The 23,513-nt window shown below is 53.7% G+C and overlaps 1 protein-coding gene across 1 annotated transcript; it reads left to right on the top strand.

The window, feature by feature from the left end:
• Positions 1-123: 123 nt before the first annotated feature.
• On the top strand, positions 124-18,975 carry GTPBP4 (GTP binding protein 4). The gene is made up of 17 exons (XM_026017078.2): positions 124-609; positions 1,588-1,758; positions 3,700-3,803; positions 3,887-4,023; positions 5,442-5,542; positions 7,692-7,784; positions 8,483-8,674; positions 8,756-8,821; positions 9,903-9,992; positions 10,636-10,746; positions 12,696-12,773; positions 13,086-13,137; positions 13,492-13,592; positions 14,808-15,005; positions 16,094-16,159; positions 17,471-17,614; positions 18,306-18,975. The coding sequence occupies exons 1-17, from the start codon at positions 562-564 to the stop codon at positions 18,456-18,458; spliced, it is 1,905 nt and encodes a 634-aa protein (XP_025872863.1). The 5' UTR covers positions 124-561; the 3' UTR covers positions 18,459-18,975.
• Positions 18,976-23,513: the final 4,538 nt, after the last annotated feature.

Raw genomic sequence — 23,513 nt, 5'->3', positions numbered from 1 at the left:
GACGGGGAGACGCCGGCTGGGGCGCCGGGTCGGGCCGAGCCGGCGGGGCGCGGGAAGAGCTGGGCCGGCGCGCCCGGGGGCGGAGTCCCGCAGGGCAGCCGGAACCTCACGGCCGAGTCACGGGGGTCGGGGCGCCCAGCGGGCGGAGGCGCTGCGCGGACGCGGGCCCCAGGGCTTGTCCTCGCCCCCGCCCGCCCCAGCTGACCGCGGCCTCCGCCTCGCTCCCCATCGGATCCCCCGCCGACACCCCGGCGCCCCGACCCCCGAGTCCTCCGGGCTCCCCAGTTCCCGGGCCCGTGACCCCCAGACACCACGTCCTCCGAGGACCCTGAGCTCCGGGTCCCCGCCCCGCAGGCCTGTCCGCCCCATCCCGCCCCGTCCCCACCCACCCCCTTCCACCCCCCTCCACCCCCCCGGGACCTCCGGCCGGGAGGGGGCGCCGTGACACCCGGAAGCCGCGCCCGAGGACGCCGGAGCTCCCGGAAGTGACGCGCATCCGGCGGAAGTCCGGCTCCCCGGCGGAAGTCCCGCCCCCGCCGTCCCGCGTGGCTGGCAGCCGGCATGGCGCACTACAACTTCAAGAAGATCACTGTGGTGCCGTCCGCCAAGGTAGGCGGCGGAGGGGCGGGCCGGGCCGGGCCTGCGTCTCGGGGGCACCGGGTCGCCTCCAGCGCCCACCGCCCTTACGGCACATAGTCTCCGGACTAGGGCCGCCTGGCTTAGCGGGGCCCCGGGGACGCGGAGGGGCCTCCCTCGGGTCGGGGGTTCCTTCCTCGGGGTCCTGGGTTCCTCCTTCGGGTCGCGGGCTCCTTCCTCGGAGTCCTGGTCCTCCCCCTTGGGGTCAGGGGTCCCCCACTTCGAGGTCCTGGGTCCCCCCCTCGAGGTCCTGGGTCCCCTCTCGGGGCCACGGGTCCCTCCCTAGGGTCCTGGTCCCCCGCTCGGGGGTCACGTTCCTCCCTCGGGGTCAGGTCCCCCCTGGGGTCGGGGGTCGTCTCCAGGGCCGGGTCAGGCTGGGTCCTGTGCGCAGGGCCCTCCCCCCAGAGGACGGGAGGTGCGGTAGGGTCCCTTGGCCCCGCCCGGCGGGCCACGGGGAGGGGGGAGGGGGGAGGGGGAGGGCCGTGCGGGTCCAGCAGGTCCCTGTCTCGGCCTGACCGCGGGGGCGCTTCAGGCGAGACCCTGTGTCCTCGCGGCCTCTGCGACCTGGGAGACCACCGAGCGGGTGTCAGTCTTACTGACGTCCGTGTTTCCACAAAGACCTGCGAACTGAAACTGCAGGACTTGTTTTCCCTCCGAGCGTTTTCCTCTGACTTATGCTTCAGGCACCGGTCTACAGGGGGAGCAGCCGTGCTGGGAAGACGGCCTGGAGAGGTTAGGGGCGGGACTGGTCCTGGTAGCTAGCTGTTAAGTGGTTTTTTAAAGGCTTGAAACTATGAACACGAACAAACAGTTGAATATAAGAAATTAAAGATTTAGTTAGGAATCCGTAGTTCTACACATACGGTACGGTTGGTCTTCTAAGAGGGCTTCAGATGAACGGGTAAGAAGCGTACACTTTTGCTGGATCTCCTGTGTCTGATTTTGTTGCAGGACTTTATCGACCTGACCTTGTCGAAGACTCAACGCAAGACTCCGACGGTCGTCCACAAACATTACCAAATCCACCGCATTAGACATTTTTACATGAGGAAGGTCAAATTCACTCAGCAGAATTACCATGACCGACTGTCACAGATTCTAACGGACTTCCCCAAGTTAGACGTAAGTGCCCCGGGGACCCTGCAGTAACGGTGTGAGCGTGAGCGTTCAGGTCACCGGTGTCTGCAGCCGGTTCAGGTATTTCCCTGACACACGGCACCCGTCACACTTCCTGAGTTGGTGGCAAAGCTGGGCACAGAGCGCAGGTGTTTGGATTCCTGTCCCGCAGCCAGAGCCCACGTACCGGGGTCCGGAGCTGTGCCGCAGGCCTTCTCTCCAACCAGCTCGGCTCTCCCAGAGCCTGCACTGCGCCTGGTGGCCCGCCAGCGGGCGTGACCTTCCTCCCTCCCTGTTGGGAAGGCTCTTTCTCCTGTGGCCTCAGGTCGCTTCGGTGGCCCGAGGTCCGCCACTGATCATGCTCAGCTTGGCGTGGGCCTCTTTGTGGCCTGGGGGGGGGTGCTACGGTCTGTGCATTAAGCTAAAACAGTTGAAGCCTTTCCGGCGTAGTCGAGTTTGCCCGTTGACGGAGCCGGAGAAAGCGAGAGCAGGCACTGCGTGTGAGGTCGCTGTGCAGGTCACACCGCTGCAGGGTGGTGTGAGGGCGGGTCAGCAGTACAGGGGGCGAGTCTGCATTTGCCACTGTCCCAAGATGGCCCACAAAGCTAGGTTAAGGCAGAGGGGACGAGTTCCTTTAAACCATTACAGGTGTGCTTAAAATAAGAGCGGAGATTGTGCTAGCTGACCGGCCCGGCATGCCGCAGGTGCTCGCTAGAGGCCGCTTGAACACGTGAAAGCTTCTGGGGAAAGGGTGAGAACCCTAGAAGTTTCTTGGGAAGAAGCACAAGAGAATCTGCAGCAGGCTCCGTGCTCAGCATGGACGTGGGGCTCGATCCCACGAGCCTCATGACCTGAGCTGAAACCAAGAGTCAGGTGCTTAAGTGACGGAGCCCCCAGATGCCACCCCACCCACATTTTTTAAGCTGAGAATATTAGAGTAGCTGCGCTCGCGCAGTGATTGACGTGTCTGGGTTCTGTTCAGGCCCTGGGAGCACGACAGCCATCAAGACCCAGGCGGTGGAGTAGGGTGGTGGAGAGAGAGTACCCGGGCTGGGTCGGGCGGATGTGCGGGCCAGCTGGCTGCTGCAGGGTGTGAGTTCTGTCCTTAGGCCTTCCAAGTTGAGCCTCATGCCGCCGAGCGGCCTTTGGGGGGAGCAGACCACTTGAAGGTGATGCACCGAGTTACACATCTGTGGTGCTGGAAAGTGGAGTGTTTGAGAGGAAGAACTCGTGGGTTTGCTCACAGGGCGGGTGGCCCGGAGCACCTGCGACAGCAGGGTGGCCATCTGTCCACACGGGGGCGGGGGAGGCTGGAGGAGGAGGAGGGATCCGAAGTGTGGGTCAGACATCTGCGCAGACATGCAAGCGGAGGTTTATGAGCGCTCTGGCCTGGAGACGTCCGTGCTCCTAGATCCACGCGAAGTCCCCCAGGACATGAGTGTGGAGAGAGAAATGCCCCCGGGAACGCTGGTGTTGAGTGTTGGGTGGGAGCACGAGCCTGCAGGAGCAGAAGGTTGGTCCTGGGGGCAGCTGATAGGAAGCCTCACGAAGCCTGAGTGGCTGGCTGGCTGCAGAATTCTGGGAGGAAGAAAGGAGTTTGGGGAGGGTCTGAGCTGATGATTGGTGGACACGCTCCTGGCGCGATTGGGTTTAGGGAAGAAAAGAGCCATTCCTGTGATTCCTGCCAAGACAGGAGCAGAGGGTCGGGGGCCAAAGGGGCTTGCAGACCTTTACATTTGGGGGGACGGGGTACAATGACCGCATGTCTGCAGGCATGGATTCGGGTCTTGAGAAGTGGGGGAGGGGGCGCATGCACAAGTGGAGAGTTGGCTGGGGCCGTGGGAGAGATGAAGGGGGCACGGTGGGGCAGACAGAAGTGACCTCCAGAATTACTGACATGTTGAGATGAGACTCCTGTGCCAAAACACTGCTTTGTTTCTGTTCTAGGATATTCATCCGTTTTATGCCGATTTGATGAACATTCTCTATGACAAGGATCATTACAAGTTGGCTCTGGGACAAATAAACATTGCCAAAAACTTAGTGGACAAGTAGGTATTTTCTTATCATAGTAGGTTTTGAATTACTGACCAAAGTGAAAAACCTTTCGTGTGTTTGTTCTGATTTCTTCAAGTGTGGCCAAAGATTACGTGCGGCTTATGAAGTACGGAGACTCTCTGTACCGCTGCAAGCAGCTGAAGCGTGCTGCCCTCGGGCGGATGTGTACAATCATCCGGAGACAGAAGCAGAGTTTGGAGTACCTGGAGCAAGGTATCTGTTGTCCGTAAGCAAGAACGGTGGTTACTGTGTACTGTTCTGGTTCTTGATTTTTGTCAAGAACTTATTTTTGGAATGTTTGTTTTGTTTCATTTTAGATCTTACAGGATCAAATTACTTTTCCCACCCAGCTTATGAGAAATTCCAGCAGGCTAGTTATTATCAAAAAAGCAGTTAGTGAAAACGCTGGGGATCCCTGTGTGGCTCAGCGGTGGAGCGTCTGCCTTCAGCTCAGGGCATGACCTCGGGGTCCTGGGATCGAGTCCCGCATCAGGCCCCCCCGCAGGGAGCCTGCTTCTCCCTCTGCCTGTCTCTGCCACTCTGGGTCTCTCATGAATAAATAAAAAAAATCTTTTTTAAAAAATAAAATTCTTACAAAGCACTAGTACTATTAAATGTGGCAAACACAAATTCTTTTAATAGTACATAAGGCACATATGTTATAAATCACAAGAAAATACCCGAAAATATGGGGGGCGGGAAATGACCCATGGTTTTTTATCTATTGAGATTTTAACTTTTTTTTTCTTCCAAGCTTTGCAATATAGGGTGCCTGAGTGGCTCAGTTGGTCAAGTGTCCGACTTCTGGTTTCAGCTCAGGTCATGATCCCAGGGTCATGGGATCTGCCCCTGTCGGGCTCTGCTCAGCAGGGAGTCTGCTTGAGAGTCTCTCCCTCTGCCCTCCCCTGGCTCCCCTGAGCACACACACCCAAATCTTTCCGAAAAAAAAAAAAAAAAGCTTTGTAATATGTGTTAGCATGAAATTGCTACTCCAGTTTTGTTAAGTGGTATTTTTATTTAAGAGAACAGTTCTGAATTAGTGTAGTATTTTTTATGAAACAGTTTTTGGCTTTTTACATATATTTTTGTGCTACAAATGTAAAGTCATTTGATTTTCTTTCCCCCTCCCCCACATCTTGCAAATAATTTGTAACAAGTTGTGCTCCTCTGCCTTGCAGTGCATCCTGCATCTCTCTTGCTTATTCTTGAGGGTAGTCTAGTGGCGTGACTGTGCCTTGCCGATGAGGCACGTGGTCCTTGTGTGGAAACAGCCCATGGCCTGGGCAGGAAGCGGTGGCACGCACGCATGCTTCAGACATGCTTTCCAGTACCATCTCACTTAGTAAGAGTGGTCTGGGCACTTAGACGTGTGTTTCTCCCTCCACTTCTGACCTGTTGACTGGGATTCTGGGTACAGCCAGATTGGGGAGATGCTCTCCTGTGTACTGTGGTGCACCTGTAGCCAATCCTTTTCCTGTTTATATTTTTCCTGTTTCTCACATTCTGTATGTCGGAATGGCAGAGCGTTGGAGCGGGGTTAATAAAACTGTAGTCCAACTAAGAGAAGCGTATCTTAAAGTGTTTCTTGATTGTTCTTGCGAAATTAAGTATATGCAATCTGAACCTCACAGTGCGCCAGCATCTGTCCCGTCTGCCAACTATTGACCCGAATACGAGGACCCTGCTTCTCTGTGGATACCCGAACGTTGGCAAGTCCAGCTTCATCAATAAGGTTAGTCTCTGTTGATAAGGCAGGTGACCAAGGACTTGAGGCCTGAGGGCTGCTGTGTCCTGCCCCCATGGGGAGGATGACCAGCCGATTAGTCCTTGAGTCATACTGCCCTTGGCTCTCACAGCCCTTTACTTGAGGGGAGGATTAAGTTCATCTGAACCCACATTTGTATTGCTGTTACAAAAAACATTGTATTTTCTATTCTGGTACATGTTTCATAAGTTTCTAAGGGATTGAAGATGTTCAGGTACAGTTTTGTTAACACACAGAGAGCCTCTCCCAGGACGTGCTGTCTCAGCCTAGTCTGGGCGTGCCCGTGCCTACTGTGGCGGGCTGCACTCGCTGAGTTGGGCTTCCTATTTCGTGGGTGAATGTCCCCTTGGTTGATGGGCCACTTCTCATGTGAAGTATTTGGTCCACGTAGTGGGGAGTGGTTGAGCTACTCTTTACTTGAGTGAGTTTATTAATTGGGACTTGACACTATTTAGTAACTTCATGCTTCAAGACAACGAAGCTGAGCTTGAGGGACCTGAGCAGAGATAGCAACGGAGGGGCGCCCAGGTGGCTCAGTCTGCTAGCATCCAACTCTTGATTTCTGCTCAGGTCACGACCTCAGGGTTGTCAGATGGAGCCCTGCATCAGGCTCCTGTGCAGTAGGGTCTGCTTGAGATTCTCTCTTTCCCTCTGCCCCTCCCAGTCATGCTCTTCAGTGCATGCCCTCTAAAATAAATAAATAAATCCGTAAAAAAAATAAATTGTTGGTTCATAAGTAATAAAAAGTATGTTCACAACCAGCAACAGCTCAGGTGCCAAACAACAGCAGTTACGTATGTGTGACTGCTTGCTGCCAGGAACACTTCGACTTTAAGCCAATTTGCAGGTTTTTATTTTGTCCCCAAGTTGTGCTGACATGACACGTGATGACCGAGCTGATGGCTCAAACGCTTGTGAGCCAGTGGCCCCTTCATCAGTTAGAATAGGGCAGCCTGGGTAACCCAGTGGTTTAGCGCCACTGTCAGCCCAGGGCGTGACCCCGGAGTCCTGGGATCAAGTCCTGCATTGGGCTCACGGAGCCTGCTTCTCCCTCTGCCTGTGTCTGCCTCTCTCTTTGCGTCTCTCATGAATAAATAAATAAAATCTTTAAAAAAGAAAGTTAGAATTAAACAGTAAACAGTTCCTCGGTTGCACCGACCACATTTTGAGAGTTTGTGGGACCGTGTGGCTGGTGGATCAGCAGTGAGCATTTCTGTCTTCACAGCAAGTTTGTGGGGTATCACCGGGGCTGGGGTGGATCAGAGCAGAAGCTAACGGATGCTCCGAGTACCAGGCCCCTCACCTCCCCGTCTGATTTGCAGTGTCCCTGCACGGGCCTGTGGCATGAGGGAGTGGAGCCTGTCCGACCATCAGGGAGTGGCAGCTTCTGTCCTCAGCAGTGTGATTGTGTGAGGTCTGTCTCCTTTAAGATTTTTTTTTTTAATTTTTATTTATTTATGATAGAGGCAGAGACACAGGCAGAAGAAGAAGCAGGCTCCATGCACCAGGAGCCCAACGTGGGACTCGATCCCGGGTCTCCAGGATCGCGCCCTGGGCCAAAGGCAGGCGCCAAACTGCTGCGCCACCCAGGGATCCCTCCTTTAAGATTTTTAAAATTTATTCATGAGAGAGACAGACAGACACAGGCAGAGGGAGAAGCAGGCTCCCTGCAGGGACCCTGATGTGGGACTTGATCCGGGGACTCCAGGATCAGGCCCTGGGCTGAAGGCTGCGCTGAACTGCTGAGCCACCTGGGCTGCCCCTGGTTTTGTTTTAATGCCAAAATCATTAGTCTTTTATTTATTTATTTATTTATTTATTTATTTATTTATTTATTTATTTATTTTTAAAATTTATTTTATTTTATTTATGACAGTCACAGAGAGAGAGAGAGAGGCAGAGACACAGGCAGAGGGAGAAGCAGGCTCCATGCACCGGGAGCCCGACGTGGGATTCGATCCCGGGTCTCCAGGATCACGCCCTGGGCCAAAGGCAGGCGCCAAACCGCTGCGCCACCCAGGGATCCCAATCATTAGTCTTAATAACACATAGGTGCCACATTTACCTTATTTGAGGGAGAATGAGGTTTGGAACTTGTGTGATTGCTTTGTTTTAGGTGACGAGAGCAGATGTGGATGTCCAGCCCTATGCGTTTACGACCAAGTCTCTGTTTGTGGGGCACATGGATTATAAGTATCTGCGCTGGCAGGTCAGAGCTCTCCCCTTTAACAGCACACGCCTGGAGTGTCTCCCCCATTCCCGTGGCACTCGGAGGAGGATGCGAGGGGTGGGAGACGTTCTCGGGGTCACCAGGACTGCCCCATGGACAAAACTCCCCTGAGCTTCTCGGCTGCCCGAGGGCGGTTCTTGGTTCTGATAGAACTCAGGGAGGCAGCCAGCGGCCCGCGTGGATGTCTGCACTGTGCTGACGGCGGTGCTTCCAAACAAACAAGTCTCCTTGGTGTTTCTGACCCTGTCACGAGAAACGACATTTATTAGCCATTTTAGAGGGTAGAGCAGTATCCACAGTAAAACTTAATTTTATAAATGATCAGTGTTCCTTCTGTCCTCCTCTGTGGTGGGCTGTGCCGTTGGGGCCCCTGGCTGGCTCAGTAGACATGTGGCTCTTGACGTCGGGGACAGGAGTTCAAGCCCCATGTTGGCATAGAGCTTGTGTTTTTAAAAAAAAAAAAAGTCTTTTTCTCCAGGTCATCGGCTGGCTCTTTAGTGAGCTCCCTGGGGTTCACCTCATCCACCTTATTTCTTAATATTTAAAGGTTATTTCATTACGGTCAGTCAGGAGAGCTACATTTTATATCCTGGTTTGGGTATGGGCGTCACTTCCAGGGTGTGCTGGCAGGAAGGCTGTGGGAATGTGCACTTTGCGGTAACAGATCTGACCATTAGGTCGTAGACACGCCGGGGATCCTGGACCACCCCTTGGAGGATCGGAACACCATCGAGATGCAGGCCATCACGGCCCTGGCTCACCTGCGCGCTGCGGTTCTGTACGTGATGGACCTGTCTGAGCAGTGTGGGCATGGGCTGACGGAGCAGCTGGAGCTCTTCCAGAACATCAAGCCTCTCTTTATCAACAAGGTGCGGGGGGGCCCCCATGCTGTCAGCGTAGAACCTGTGCCCTGAGGACACGTACTTCATTGTCCGTTTGTTCTGTTCCAGCCGCTCATAGTCGTAGCAAACAAGTGTGACGTGAAGAGGATAGCTGAGCTTCCTGAAGACGATCAGGTAAGTCCCCTCTGTGTTGTCAGGTTTGTTACCTGCTGATTCCAAGTCATCGTTTCAGACAACTGAAGTCTAGAAGGATTTTAGCAATATTAGTTCAGCTTTGTTTTCTTACTGGCCGGCTAAAGCTGACCTTCCCTGACCTCTGCCCTCCGTGGAGGCTGTGGGAATGGCCTGCCTTCATCAGGACAGTACCCGTGTGCCTTACAGCACCCCACGTGCCTGAAGATAGGCCTTGTCTCTTCAGGCCTGGGGTGGCCCTGTGCTCTGAGCAGCACCTGCAGAGTAGGGATTTAGGTGGGGGGGGGGGCGGGTTTTGGAGGGCCTCTTGCCTGCCGCATAGATTTGTGGGAAAATGAGTTTGGGGCATGAGTTGAATGAGTGAAGGAGCAGCAGGCTTCGAGGTGTGGCAAGCCCCGGGGGGACACTCCGTTCTGCAGTTGCTCATAGTAACAGCGGTATCCCCGCCTTCGGCCCAGGGCGTGATCCTGGGGACCCCGGATCAGGTCCCATGTCAGGCTCCCTGTGTGGAGTTTGCTTCTCCCTCTGCCTGTGTCTCTGCCTCTGTCTCTGTGTGTCTCTCATGAATAAATAAAATCTTTTAAAAAATAAAAATAAAAAATAGTATTGAGGGTGGGGGGTGGGGTGACTGGGTGGGGGGCACTGAGAGGGGCACTTGACAGGATGAGCACTGGGTGTTATTCTGTATGTTGACAAATTGAACACCAATGAAAAATAAATGTATTAAAAAAATAAAAATAGTATTGAAAACATTTTAAAAACTGTAGCTTGATGTTGCCAGGTTCCTTCTAAGGAACCACACCAGCACTACGTCTTACAGAATGTTCTAGGGAACTTCTGTAGTTGGCTTCTGTAATCTGGTTTGATCCTGACGGTGGTGTTTTCTTAATCATAGAAGAATATAGGGAAAATTCAGTATTGGGGGGAAGTAGCCTTTAGAAGAATTAGAAACAAACCACGGACGTGCCAGTTAGCATTTGTGATACCCACATGAAAAACAGCGAGAATCATTACATGCAGAAGTGGAAACAATGGCGCTCTCGTTTTTGTTTTGTCTTCCCAGAAAATATTTGCAGATTTGCAGGCTGCAGGATTTCCCGTGGTTGAGACCAGTACCCTGACAGAGGAAGGGGTTATTCAAGTGAAAACCGAGGTCAGTGCCTTGTCCATCTCGTTACTGCCTTTGTTGTGAGAGGCGTCCGTCGTGGGCAGGGAGCCCCGCTCCCCACCCACCCAGTTGAGCGGGGGCTGACGGGGATACTGTGACTCCCCTGCACGAGGGGTGTTCGCCTCGTCCGCCGCCTGCTGCCCTGGTCCTGCCAGGCAGGCTGTGGGAGCTGTGCTGTTGCACAACTTGTCCCGAGGCAGAAGGAGCAAGAGGAACTCGGAGTAAGGCCGCTCCCGTTAGATTTCCCTTGCAAGTCTGATCACTTTTACACCGTCGTCCTTTTCCTGTGAACCGGGGCCCATCCGATGCTGTGGTTGCCGCTGCCCTGGCGCTTCAGTTGGAGTCTGGGGGGTCGTGAACCTGGCGAGGGGCTCCCTAGAGGCGGGAGGCAGGCCTGGAAGGGGCGTGGGGTGCCTGGGAAGGGCCCTGCCCCGGGAGCTTACGGGGACCTCGAGGTGACCCCAAGACAGCAGCGGCCGCTCTGACTCCTGAGGAGAAGCGTGTAGTAGGTCTAGAGCTTTGGAACGCAGGCAGCTGGTGAGCAGGGGGCTCGGTTCTGCCGCGGGCCCCCCTGCAGCCCTGTAGCGGGGATGCCTCGTGAGTCCTGCCCTGTTTCCTCACTTCTCAGGCTTGTGACAGGCTTCTGGCTCATCGAGTCGAAACCAAAATGAAAGGAAATAAAGTGAACGAGGTGCTGAACAGGCTGCACCTGGCTGTGCCGCACAAGAGAGACAACAAGGTGAGGCTGCCTTCCCTCGGGCCTGCGAGCCGGGACCTGCGCTGACTGGGCTCCTGCCTCACGCAGGCCTCCGTGGAAACCACGTCGTGTGTCCCGGGCTGTACAGGTGCCGAGGGAGACCCTGCCGCCCACTCCACCATGGCGGTTAGCGGCTGTCTTGTGTATCTTCTGGGAAATCTTTGTAGTGTGTGAACATTTAAAAAAATTTTCAAGCATGGAAATGTGTCACGTTCTTTGAAAATTTTTGTTTTCTGGAGCGCCTGGGTGGTGTAGCCGGTTACATGTCTGATTCTGGGCTTCAGCTCAGGTCATGATCTCCGAGTCGTGGGATCAAGCCCTGTGTCGGGGAGTGGGGGCAGGCAGCCCCAGAGGGCGTCTGCTTGAGATGCTCTCCACCTCTCCGTCCCTCCCACTCTTGCTATCTCTAAAATGCGAAAATCAACCTTCAAAAAAATATTTTCGGGGGCACCTGGGTGTCCCTGTGGGTGAAGTGTCTGCCCTCGGCTCAGGTTATGATCTCAGGGTCATGGGATCGAATCCTGTGTCGAGCTCCATGCAGTGGGGGGTTCACTTCCCCCTCTGCCCCTCCCCTGGCTTGTGTGCACTCTCATGCTTGCTGTCTCTCAAAAAAAAATTTTTTTTGTTTCCTTGCATCCGTGGTACTCAGCTGCACATCTTTTTTCCTTACGTCTTTGTTTTTAATTACAGATGTGTGTGTGTAGAGTGAGTTTTATGGTGGGCACTGAGAGCTCTGTGTCCTACAGACATGCCTGCCTGGATTACACTGCGCATGGCCCGGATCGCTGATGTCAGTCTGACCCATTAAAGTTGGTCCCATATTTGGGATTTCTGTAATGATTAGTGTAGGCGAGCATTTTTTTATTTTTGAAGATTTTATTTTTAAGTGATCTTTACACCCCATGTGGGGCTTGAATTCATGGCCCAGCAAGGTGCCCTGTCACGCAAGCCTTTTCGTGAGCTTATTGGCCCGTTGTTTCTTCAGATCATTGATCTTTTACTCATTTAATTTAAAGTTTTTACGTAAAGGAAATCAGACGCGTGTGGTTTGTAGGGTTCTTTTTTTTTTTTTTTTAAGATATTATTTATTCATGAGAGAGAGACGCAGAGACCCAGGCAGAGGGAGAAGCAGGCTCCCTGCAGGGAACCCGATGCGGGACTCGATCCTGGGACCCCAGGGTCACGCCTTGGGCTGAAGGTGGATGCTCAACCCCTGAGCCACCCAGGTGTCCCTAGGTTGGTTTTTTGGGGGGGTTCTTTTGGGTGAGATTTTTTTTTTCTTTTGGTCATTTGCTTTTTGATTAGGGTTTTCTTTTTCAACCTTAGATTATACGCCTTTAACATAGGCTATTTAAAACTTAGTTATGTGCTATTAACTAACGTTGGTATTTTTTTGCAGCTACCAGTTTTGTGTCAGGCACAAAACCGTTCATTCCAAAAATGCTTTTTAAAAGTATTTTTCTTCTATTCTTGGATGGTTTCATTTTTTAATTTTTCCTGCCTTGAACAGAAGTTTTTGCTCAGTCTCGCACGCTTTGTTCTTAGGAAGCAGGCAGCTACCCAGCTTTGTTTTCACCAGGAGAGTCATTTTTCTCAGAACTGATGATGAAATGCTGTATCTTCCTGTTAAATTCTCCTGTGTACTGAGTTTCCGTCTAGATTGCTTTCATCTACTTTGTTTCACCTGTTCCTGCTTTTTTGTTGGTGATTTTGCCTGAGAACTTTGGCACTTATTTTTTCTAAATAAACTGCAGATCCCTATGGAGTCATCCCATTTCCTTGCCCAGTTGGCCTGTGCCCCCGCCCAGTCCTCTTCTGGTGTTGTTAGTCTGGCTTTGCGGAGAGGGAGTGTGCCTCTGGTTTTCCACCTTTGTGCTCCTTTGCATTCAGCAAGGCATTGCACAAAACTTTCTCCGGTGATGTCTCCTCAGGAGAGGCCCCCTTTCATCCCCGAGGGAGTGGTGGCACGCAGGAAGAGAATGGACATCGGGGAGCCCAGGAGGAAGCGGGTAGGTCTGCTTCAGGGGTGCAGAAGGCTGTGTGAGCCTGGAGTGGGCAGGGGGCATGACGCTGAGGGTGTCTGGGCCATGCTGTCGGGCTCTACGAGCACAGCCGTGACCCGACCAAGGCCCCTGCCCTTTTGGGTGGGAGGGAGGTGGACATGGTGGGACCGCTGGGACACCGGAGCCAGGCCACACAGGTGTCAGGGGTGGGCTGTGGGTTGGAGAAGAGGCTGTCTCCTGGGGCGAGGAGGGGGCTCCGCATTTGCGCGCCTGGAAGGCCAACGGGGGCTGATGGAGTTGTCTGCTCCTTCATTGCAGGAACGAGACCTCGAAGTGGAGCTGGGGGATGATTACATTTTGGACCTTCAGAGTAAGGCTGCTGGCGCTCAGGGAGCTGTGGGAGGGCAGCGGTGCCCTTCACCTCTTAGAGATGACTTGTGTGCCACCGGGGTCTGTGGCTTCAGGAGGAGGGTTGGGTTTGCTTGCGTGGCGTGTGGGTGCAGGTGCAGGCGTCTGCTGCCTTGGCCTCCCGCCCTGGGCCCTGGGGCTGGAGGTGCTGGGCGAGCCAGGGTGTTTGCAGCCCCTCCTCCATGGGGTGTCTCTGCTGTGCTGAGCACGAACGCCCGTCGTCTTCCCGGAGAGACGTGTGAGGAGTCATTTCGGGCACGTCGTGGTTGCAGGTATTGGATGTTACAGTAAACGTAAACTTTCTTTTTAACTTCAGAGTACTGGGATCTGATGAACTCCTCTGAGAAGCATGATAAGATACCCGAGATCTGGGAAGGCCATAACGTAGCTGATTACATTGATCCCGACATCATGCAGGTCTGTGTCACTTGCTGAAGCATGTGGTTTCTGTTCCTCAGTAACCGGGAAGGTACAAGCACCGTGTGGGCCTGACTGTACTTATTGCCTTGTGCCTTCTGCATCACGGTGCTCCCCTCACCTGCCCCCTCCAGCAGCAGCCTTCTCCTGCGAGGGTCCTGGAGACCCCAGGGCTCTGCTGCTCGGCCCTGCACTGTGCTCTCCTCCGGGTTAGCCCTGGCCTCCTGTGTGGGGCAGGTGAACTCTGCTGGCCGCGAGCTCCCTGTCGTCCTCCTCAGGTCCTGTGCTGCTGCCGCCACGGTCCTCTGGCCTGACCTATCGGCCTGACCTGGGGCTTTTGTTCTTCAGTGGCGGCTTCTTCCTACTGGATGTCTCTTAGCAGGTTCCTCTTTAAAAACAATCTTGCAGGCAGCTGGGGTGGCTCAGCGGTTTAGCGCCACCTTCAGCCCAGGGCGTGCCTGGGGTCGAGTCCCACATCAGGCTCCCTGCATGGAGCTTGCTTCTCCCTCTGCCTGTGTCTCTCCCTCTCTCCATGTGTCTCATGAATAAATAAATAAGATCTTAACTAAAAAAATAAAATAAAAATACAAAGGAGAGAAAAATGGGAGAATTAGAGAAGGAAGAGGATTTATGAAGGTTGTTTTTTTTTTTTAAGATTTTACTTTCCATTTATGAGAGAGGCAGGGAGACTGGGACTCCCCAGGATCACGCCCTGAGCCAAAGGCAGATGCTCAGCCACTGAGCCACCCAGGCGTCCTGTCCTCAGGGTTTTTAAAGAAAGAATATTTCCTGCTCCTTCCCAGCTGCTGCCAGCAGTGGCGTTCGTGCTTGGGGATGGGCTTAGAATGGATGAAGGGGATGTTGTAGTGTCGTATCCGCTCACATTAATAAGGTTTACTTTTCCACGCACGGTTGTGCTCTCATGTGTGGGGAGGGGTGGTACTGGGGAGGGAGGGAGGGAGGTGATGTCTGCATATTGCACCCTGATGTCTGCAGTAGTTGGTAAAGTGAGAGAAACAGCACAGGACAGCTCATGGGGCCTGTGGGCTCACTGCTGGGAATCGAGCCCATGAGCGTCACTGGGACCAGGTGATGGCACTTGTCGCCCCCTGAAAGACCAAGGGGAACCGAGCTCCCATACAGCATTGCTACACTTAAGAGTTTTTCTTTGTTGTGCTTCATTAGAATTGTTTATTTTATTTTATTTTTTTAAAGAAATTAGAAGAGTTAGAAAAAGAAGAAGAGCTGAGGACAGCAGCTGGCGAGTACGACAGTGAGTCTGAGAGCGAGGACGAAGAGATGGGGGAGATCCGCCAGCTAGCGAAGCAAATTCGGGAAAAAAAGAAGCTGAAAATTCTGCAGTCCAAGGAGAAGAACACACAGGGCCCCAGGATGCCTCGGACGGCTAAGAAGGCAAGTTCTGTGTTTCCAGAGTGCCGGACGGCTTGTATGGATCCGATTTGCTAACTGCGACATTTCGACCCACGTGTGGCCGTGGGATTGGATCGCACGTACTGTTCTGTTGGTGTTGATGCGTGCTGGCATCTGAGGTGGGTGGAGCTCTGATCGGCCGTGTTGGCTGATGGCGCCATCCTGGTGGCTTCCTGGTCCAGCACTGTGGGAGTTAGCCTCTCTGCCAGACCTGTGAGGTTGTGATTTGGGATCTGTGGCAGAAAAGCCATCAGTCGCCAGTTCCTCTTTAATTTCTCTGCGAGTCAGGACTCTAATCCTTTGCAGTTTACAGAAATCTATGCCAGTCCGGGTTAAATCCTTGGGCGATTTCTTGGCCTCCGTGACTGGAGAGGACAACGAGACTTACACTTTAGGTGCAGGTCGGCCACATGATAGCAGTTCTTTCTGTCTCATCCCCGTCTTTGTAGGATCTTCATCTCCTGCTCTGTGCCCATCAGGGCAGCAGGTCAGGCTGGGTCCTTGGGTGCCTTCCAGCCCCAGGATGTGACAGCAAACAGTGGGAGCCTCCGCAAGCCAGGACGGTGTGCAGGGCAACTAGAGTGTGAGCAGAGGGAGGCGGGGGGAACGATGATTTTCCCCACACGTCTCAGTGGACGCTCGTGTGTCTGAGATACTGTGTTCACGGGGTGGCACATGATAGCCCCTTGGCACACTGGAATCCGCCTGGTTCCCTGGTGGTGCTCAGTGGGCTTGGGAGGAGAAGCTGCCCCTGGAGTTTGTGTCTTGGGGCACATCCTGTGAGCTCAGCCTCGGGGCCCCTTGAATGTAGACTTCCTGCAGAGGTGTGCAGAATCCGAGGATGCGAAGAGTATGTTGTCTTAGACGTGGCCACTTCCTGGGAAATGTTGGTTTCCTTGGCTTTAGTGATTGTCCCAAAATGTGAACGTGAGACGATTAAAAGATATAATTCCTAAAAGAAATGTATCCTAGATCATTGTAAGGTATGTGTTCTCATTTTCTGTTGAACTTTTTTTTTTAAACATTTCATCAAACTAATTTTGCTTCAATCCCTTTTTCTCTGTGTTCAGGTTCAGCGGAAGGTGTTAGAGAATGAGATGCGCAGTCTTGGCGTTGACATGGATGACAAAGACCACGTAAGTGTGTGGAGATGGTCCCGGTCACGTATGTCCTGGGCCGCATACGGCTGTGCCTTAGGGCCCAGGCTCTCTCACCTGTGGGGTAGCAGAGTGTGAGAGGAGCTTGGGCTGTCTGAAAACAGTTCAGAACTGTTTTCCTGGGGGCCCAGAGATTGTCGGGTTTGTGAGGTAACTATTGGAATTTTTTTATCCCTGATGAATTTTGCTGGAGCAAATACTTTTTTAAAGATTTTATTTTAGGGATCCCTGGGTGGCGCAGCGGTTTGGTGCCTGCCTTTGGCCCAGGGCGCGATCCTGGAGACCCGGGATCGAATCCCACGTCGGGCTCCCGGTGCATGGAGCCTGCTTCTCCCTCTGCCTATGTCTTTGCCCCCCCGCCCCCTCTCTTTGTGTGACTATCATAAATAAATAAAAATTTAAAAAAATAAAGATTTTATTTTAGAGCAACTGCATGTAAGTGGAGGGAGGGGCAGAGGGAGAGACCATCTGAAGCCGACTCCCTGCTGAGTGTGGAGCCCTTGAGCCCGTCGCGTGTTTGATCCCAGGACCCGGATGACCGGAGTCAAAATTAAAGAGTTAGTTGGGGGGGGAAAATGACTTAGTTGCTTAATTGATTAAGCCACGCAGGCAGCTCTGGAGCATACACAGTCTTGTATAAAATAGCTTTTTCATATTCTTAATTATTTTATTGAAACATTCTTAGAATAATCAAAATCAAAAGATAACTTATTAAATCCCTTTTCCAAAGGGATTAGATTAATTTTAATCAGGAATGTGGACAGTGCCTTGCTCATGTGGAGCGTTACTTTAACAGACGTTTTACGTGCCGGCCGAGTGCCAGCACGCCTGTCGAGGCATTGTGTTGTTTGCAGACAGGAAACGGGTTACCAGGGCTCCCACCACGGCGAGCAGGGCTACCCCGCCCAGGTGCAGTGGGTGTGTCTGCTTAACGTCTGCTCTGAGCTTTCTGAGGGCTGCTCCTGGTGTTCAGGTACATAAGCCCAAGGTTGCGGGGAGAGGACGCTTTACACCGGAAATAGAAATTGGGATGTCAGTCTTGTGATCCAGGCTAAGGGAAGAACGTCATGCAGTGGCCAGTGTTAAGTCGATGCTTTCTGTTGGAGTTAAAATCACTTGTAACGTGAAGCAGCTGTGTTAAGTGAAGAGGAACATTTGACCAGTACTAATATGTGAAAGAGCTTTAGCTTATTCAATAAAATCTTAAAAAACTCTTCAGCGACTTGTTCTCTTGATGGTGTAATTTTGTGTGTGTGATTACAGCCTTAAATTTGCTTTTTTGCTCTTCAGGCCCATTACGCAGTCCAGGCGAGAAGGTCTCGGAGTGTTACTAGGAAGAGGAAACGGGAGGACTCTGTTCCACCCACGTCTATAGCCCGCAGCCGCAGCTGCTCTCGGACTCCACGGGATGTCTCTGGTCTTCGGGATGTCAAGGTTAGTCCTTGTGATGTGCCTCTGCTGGGGTCTCCTGGGCTCCGGACACACCCTACAGCAGTCGTGTAGAGGGCAGTGACCACCAGGGGAGGGCTGGTGCCCCATGCGGAGTGGGTGGACAGGAGCATGATGTCATAGGGCGCTGTGATGTCATAGGACACTGCGTTCAGAGCCTGGAGGCTGGAGCCCCTGTAGGGAGCGGTTTTGGTCAGTCTTTGGGAAAGACACTTGAGATATACATAGTCTGTTTCACTTAAAATTTTTTTTTATTTAAATAAATACAAAAAATTGTTAGATTTTGCATTTTGAAAGTTTAGGTACAGAGCTTTCCATTGTACTGTGCCATCTCCTAGAAATCTGGATTTTAGTACCAGCGTGGCTGTTTGTGAGTCTGATGCGAGCAGCGTGGTTTCCTGGGCTGACTGTCCGTTTTCTTGCTTGTCTGAGTGGAGCTACGGCATGCAGGCCCTGACCTCCCAGATCCCGTGGGGCACAGGCCTCGTCTGGGTACAGCGTTCATCCCGTCCTCGCGCGCACAGGCCTGAGGTCTGCAGACCCTCAGACTGCGGGGACGGAGACCCGCCAGCACTTCTGGCAGAACAGATCTGGACGGTTAGGGAGGGCTGTTGACGGGTCGCCACGGGGCCCACGGAGAATTGGGAGCTGACGTGTGTTGTGTGTCCCTGTGCAGATGGTGAAGAAAGCCAAGACTATGATGAAGAACGCTCAGAGGAAGATGAACCGCCTGGGGAAGAAAGGAGAAGCCGACAGACACGTGTTCGATATGAAGCCCAAGCACTTGCTCTCCGGGAAGAGGAAAGCGGGTAAAAAGGACAGGAGGTAGTGTCCTGCGGCTGCAGTGGTCTGGCTGCGCGGGGTGTCTCCGGCCCGCCAGGTGTGCGGTCACGGGGTTGGAGTCCTGGCCCATGAACTGCAGATAACAAGCAAACCTGAGGCTTTTGTTGCTTTGCTCCCCTGGGTGCCCGGCTGCGGGAGGTGCTGTCGCTGCCTCGAAGCCCAGGTGTTCCGAGCAGACGGTGGGTGTGGCATTCCACGGAGCCTTGATTGCTCCAGATCTACAGAACCGGAAAGATTGGTTGACGTGAACGTGTGTATTACTCTTTTCTGCAAGAGGGAACTTCGGTTTACGTAGGTCTAGTGTGATTTTTTTTGTGAGGAAAGCCAGCTCCTCTGGTGGTGGGCGTGGGCCCAGGGCTGCCAGCCGTGCCTGCCTGCAGCAGAGCAAGCTCCAGCACCGGCTGATTTTCCCATCTTTCTGTGCGACGTGTGTACCGTTGTAACCTGTCTTCAACTAGTTTGTCCAAAATAAACTTCAGAATAAAGTGTTTTTGGTTGATGTATTTTGTTTTTGTGTTTGGTTGGGTTTTTCTGGTTTTACTTTGTTTTTGGTTTACTTACATATCCCTGTCAGTTTGGCCACATGAGAAAAGAGAAAAAAAATGAACTGTGTTGTTTTCAAAACAGAAAGTTCTTTTTTGTGGGGTAAAATGTTACCTGAGACCGCGCAGCAGCTAAGGATGGCCTGTGCCGCTTGGGTGGCAGAGACCCGTGTGTCCAGCAAGCCCCAGACACCCCAGTGCTGCCATGGGGTCACCTGTGGGCACCCGCTTCCCTTTCTCCCAAACACGTGGATGCGGAGTCCGAAGCCCAGGACAGTGGGACGCCAAGTGCTGGAGACCTTCAGATGGTACTGGTGTAACCGCTGGGCCCTGCAGTGTCCAGCCGAGGTGCGTGGGCAGCAGGGCACTTCTTGAGGACGCCGCGTTGGACGGTTTGCAGCGGTTTGTCATGTGATGTCACTTTCTAACAAGTGTTGCATTTGGGGGGATATAAAGCAAGATTTTCACCTATGTGTGCTGCAAAGGATTCATTAAGAGAACCTAAAACACAAATGCTGCTGGGGAGACAGGAGCCCGTCTCCTTGCGAGGATCACAGTCGCCGAGCTGTTCTGGAACGAGTCTCTGGAGGCTTGCGTCTTGGGGGACGCGCTTTGCTGGCAGATCCATTCACTTTGGTCGTTTTAGCCCTCGTGGCTTCGACGGTCATGGATTCCCCACCCCAGCCCTGGGGAGCCACTGCGCCTGCGTGTTTCTGTGGCTGCTTGTGTGCGTCGGGGTTTGCTGAGGACCTTGCTCCCTGAAGATGAGGATTCTCACGTTAGATTGCTCGTTGCTGCTTCTGATGGCAGAGGTGTGGGCACAGGTGGGCCCCGTCCTTCAGTCCCCGCCCGCCGAGCCAGATGCAGAGGGTTTGAAGAGCCAGGGCCTGTTTCTTTGCATTTTTCCTGCTTTACCTTGGGGCCAGACATTAAAGAATTAGGATTTTGAAAAGCAGCTGCTGTCAAGGGAATTTGGAAAGACTGCACGTGCCCAGGGGAGGACACATCGTCAGAGAACCATGGAGACCTTCAGTCTTTACCTCTGGCTGGCACAGTGATGCCCCTCAAAACACCCAGCCGTTCTGGGGAATGAGAATATCTGGTTTCTGGAATTACCACATTAGGAGATTTCAGATGTCCCGAGTTCAACAAAATCATAAGGGGGCATGAACAAAAGAGGAATAGCAAAAAGCCCAATAGGTGCCCCCCAATTCCCAAACTGGAAAGTACAAGTAATAAAACCAAAAAGATAGATGGGATGACGTCAAATCTCTGTGCTTCCACGGAAATAAACTGTGAAAGACACCTTATGAAATGGGGGGAGATTTGCAAACTATTTTTTTATGAAATAAAACATCAATAAAAAATAATTTCTTTTATGAAATTAATGTTCAGAACACATAAGGGATTCCTGCAACTCACCTAAAACCACCTGATTAAAAATTGGGCAGGAAATTCAAACAATTCTCCAGAGAAGACGTACAAATAACTGGCACATGCAAAGATACTGAAAATCACTCATACAGAGAAATGAAGATGAAACCCACGTGAGCTCACTCCCGCGAGGATGGACACTCGAGAGAACACGGATGGTGGCGAAGGATGTAGAGAAATCGCAACCTTGTGCACTACTGTTGGGAACGCAACCGGGAGCAGTTCCTCTGGAGAAGAGTATGGAGGTTCCTCAAGTCCGAGTCCTCGGGCGCCAGTGTGCACAATCCTGCCTGTCGGTACGGGGCCAAGGAATTCAGCGTAGGACGGCCCAGAGGCGTGTGCGGCCTCGGTTCCGAGCAGAATTACTCCGGATCCTCACTAGGAGGAGGCTCCCGCCAGTGTGGGATGGCTGGCTACAGAGGGGCTGGCCCGGGAGCCCGTGCAGCCCGTAGCCTCCAGGAGCCTGGCGCGTGGCGTGTGGCCGGACTGCAAGGGGCCCTGCTGAGGGAGGAGAGCCGAGTGCCCTGTGGTTCACCCCGAAGTAGTAATTTAGTCAAAATCCCCGAAACACGGATTTGAGAGGTTGGAGCTGGGCCACGGGGAGTGTTTCATGGGGACAGTTTCAGTTGCAAGATGCAAGAGTGCCAGAGATCTGTACACCTACGTGAACAGACTTACCAGCGTACACTTAAAAATGGGTTAAGATGATAAATTTAAGGTTTAAGTGTTTTTTACCAGTAAAATTCCCAGCAAGGAAAAGCCCTGGTCCAGGTGGCTTCCCTAGTGAGTTGTGCCAAACGTAAAAACCCCCGCCCATCCTTAAACGGTCCCCCCCAAATGAAGGAAGGGTCCATTTCTACCTCATTCCATGAGGCCAGCATTGCCCGGATACCGAGGCCAGATGGCACCACAAGAAAACCGGGGGCCAGGATCCCTCTGGAATATCGACCCTCGGGTCCTCAACGAAAAGCCAGCAGCCACAGCGTGCGCGTTGGAAGTATTGCGTGGCGAGATCGGCGGGGCCGGGCGTCGGGGGTGGCCAGCGCGCAGGTGCCACACCACGTTGACAGCAAAGGACGAGAACCCTGTGGGACTCGCTGGGATGCGGAACGAGCACTTGGTGGGATTCAGTGCCCTTTCATGATGAAAGGACTCAACTGAGACGGAAGTTAGTGCCGCACAGTAAACGCCAGCTGTGGAAAACCCGCGGGCGCCGCCTCCCTGGGGGCGCAAACCTGAAGGCCTCCTCAGGTCGGGGATGCGGCCCGCACACCGCCCTGGCCACTCCGCTTAGCAGCCCCCAGTCCTCGCCAGGGCAGTTCATGAGAAAGAGAAGGAAAAGCCATACAAATTTGGAAGGAAACAAGTAAATCCTGTCTGCCCAGACAGCATGATTTTATTTGTAGGGAGCCCCAAGTGTTTCATGCCAAAAAATATGAACTCAGCAAAGTTTCCAGGATGTAAAATAAAAAAAGACTTACGTTTCTATGCGTTAATGGTGAACAGCCCAGAACTACCTTAAAATAATCCATCTGTAATAGGATGAAAAGGAATACAACCCTTGGGAATTAGCCGTGGACGTGAAAGGAGCGTCCACTGGAAGGCGTGACCCGTTGCCGAGAGAGGTGAGGATGCCCAGCGCCGAGTCTGTGCCCGGTGCCCGGTGCCCGCCGCCCGCCGCGGCCTACGGATCCAGCGCGACCCTTGTCAAGGTCCCAGTGATGCTTTCTGTAGAAATCCGTCCGTCCTAAGGGTCACAGGGATGTTCAGGGAGTAGCTGAAAGAGTCGGGGAAGAAGCGAAACCGGAGGATTGCACGCTCCCTGGTCTCAGGCCGTGCCTCAGAGCTGCGGCAAGCAGAGGGCACTCCTGCTGCTGCGGGGGGGATCCGGGGGGGCATCGGGGGGCGACCCTGCAGCCTTGTGGGGGGACCAAGGGCGCCAGGGCGCCCGGACTCCAGGAGGGCAGGGGCCGCGGCCCCAGGACGGCAGCTCCCCCTGGGCGCCGACTTTCAGGGGCCTCCAGGGGGAGCAACTCTGGGCCTGCAGCCACAGCGGGGGCGAGCAGCCCGGGGGGGTGGGGGGGTGGGGGGGGGCGCCGCAGTGCTGGAGGAAGCCCGAGCCCCGAGGGGGACAGTCCTGTCCTGCCCGGGAAGCGGGCCCCACGTGGGTGGCAGCCCGCCTCATCGTGAGCGCTTCCCCTCCCGCAGGTCTGTTAGCTTTCGTTTCACTTTACTTCTCTCCCTTTTTTTTTCTTTTTTAAAAAATATTTATTTATTCATGAGAGACCCAGGCAGAGGGAGAAGCAGGCTCCATCCCTGCGGGGAGCCCAACATGGGACTCAATCCCAGGACCGTGGGGTCACGCCCTGGACCGCACGCAGGTGCTCAACCGCTGCGCCACCTGGGTGCCCCGCTTGTGTGTTTTCCGTAGACCCCACAGCCAACATGGGGCTTGGACTCACGACCCTGAGATCGAGCCTCACGCTGTGCTGACTGAGCCCGCCAGCTGTCCCACCTTGGGGCTTGTCTAAAGAAAATTTCAGGGGATCCCCGGGTGGCGCAGCGGTTTAGCGCCGCCTTCAGCCCAGGGCGTGATCCTGGGGTCCCGGGATCGAGTCCTGCGTCAGGCCCCCCGCACAGAGCCTGCTCCTGCCTCGGCCTGGGCCTGCCTCTCTCTGGGGGTCTCATGAATAAATGAGTGGAACCTTTAAAAAAATAATAAAAGAGGGCTTGTTGCTGTGTCCTCGCCTTCCCCCAGCCCAGTGTGACGAAAACTCCGTCAGTAACGGAAGCTGCGGCCACCTGTTTGCGCACCTGCGGGCCCTCGGCCCCCGGCCCCGTCTGTGTCACGGGGGTCGCCCTGCCCCGGTCACTCCGCGGCCCCCTGTGCCCACGGGGGAGGGGCTGGAGTTTTCCTCCCTCCGTCTGCTTCAGGTCAGCTGAATTCTTGGTTCAGTGGAAGACTCTGGGGTGAGGGAGGCGCCCTCCTTCCCCGATACTGGGTTTTGTTTATTTACTTTATAAGTAGGATTCACGCTGGGCTCGAACTCATGACCCCGAGACCA

This window comes from Vulpes vulpes, chromosome 2, assembly GCF_048418805.1.
Source record: "Vulpes vulpes isolate BD-2025 chromosome 2, VulVul3, whole genome shotgun sequence".
Taxonomy (NCBI): domain Eukaryota; kingdom Metazoa; phylum Chordata; class Mammalia; order Carnivora; family Canidae; genus Vulpes; species Vulpes vulpes.
The sequence above is the reverse complement of the archived record's forward strand: the minus strand, read 5'-3'. Positions and strand labels throughout refer to the sequence as shown.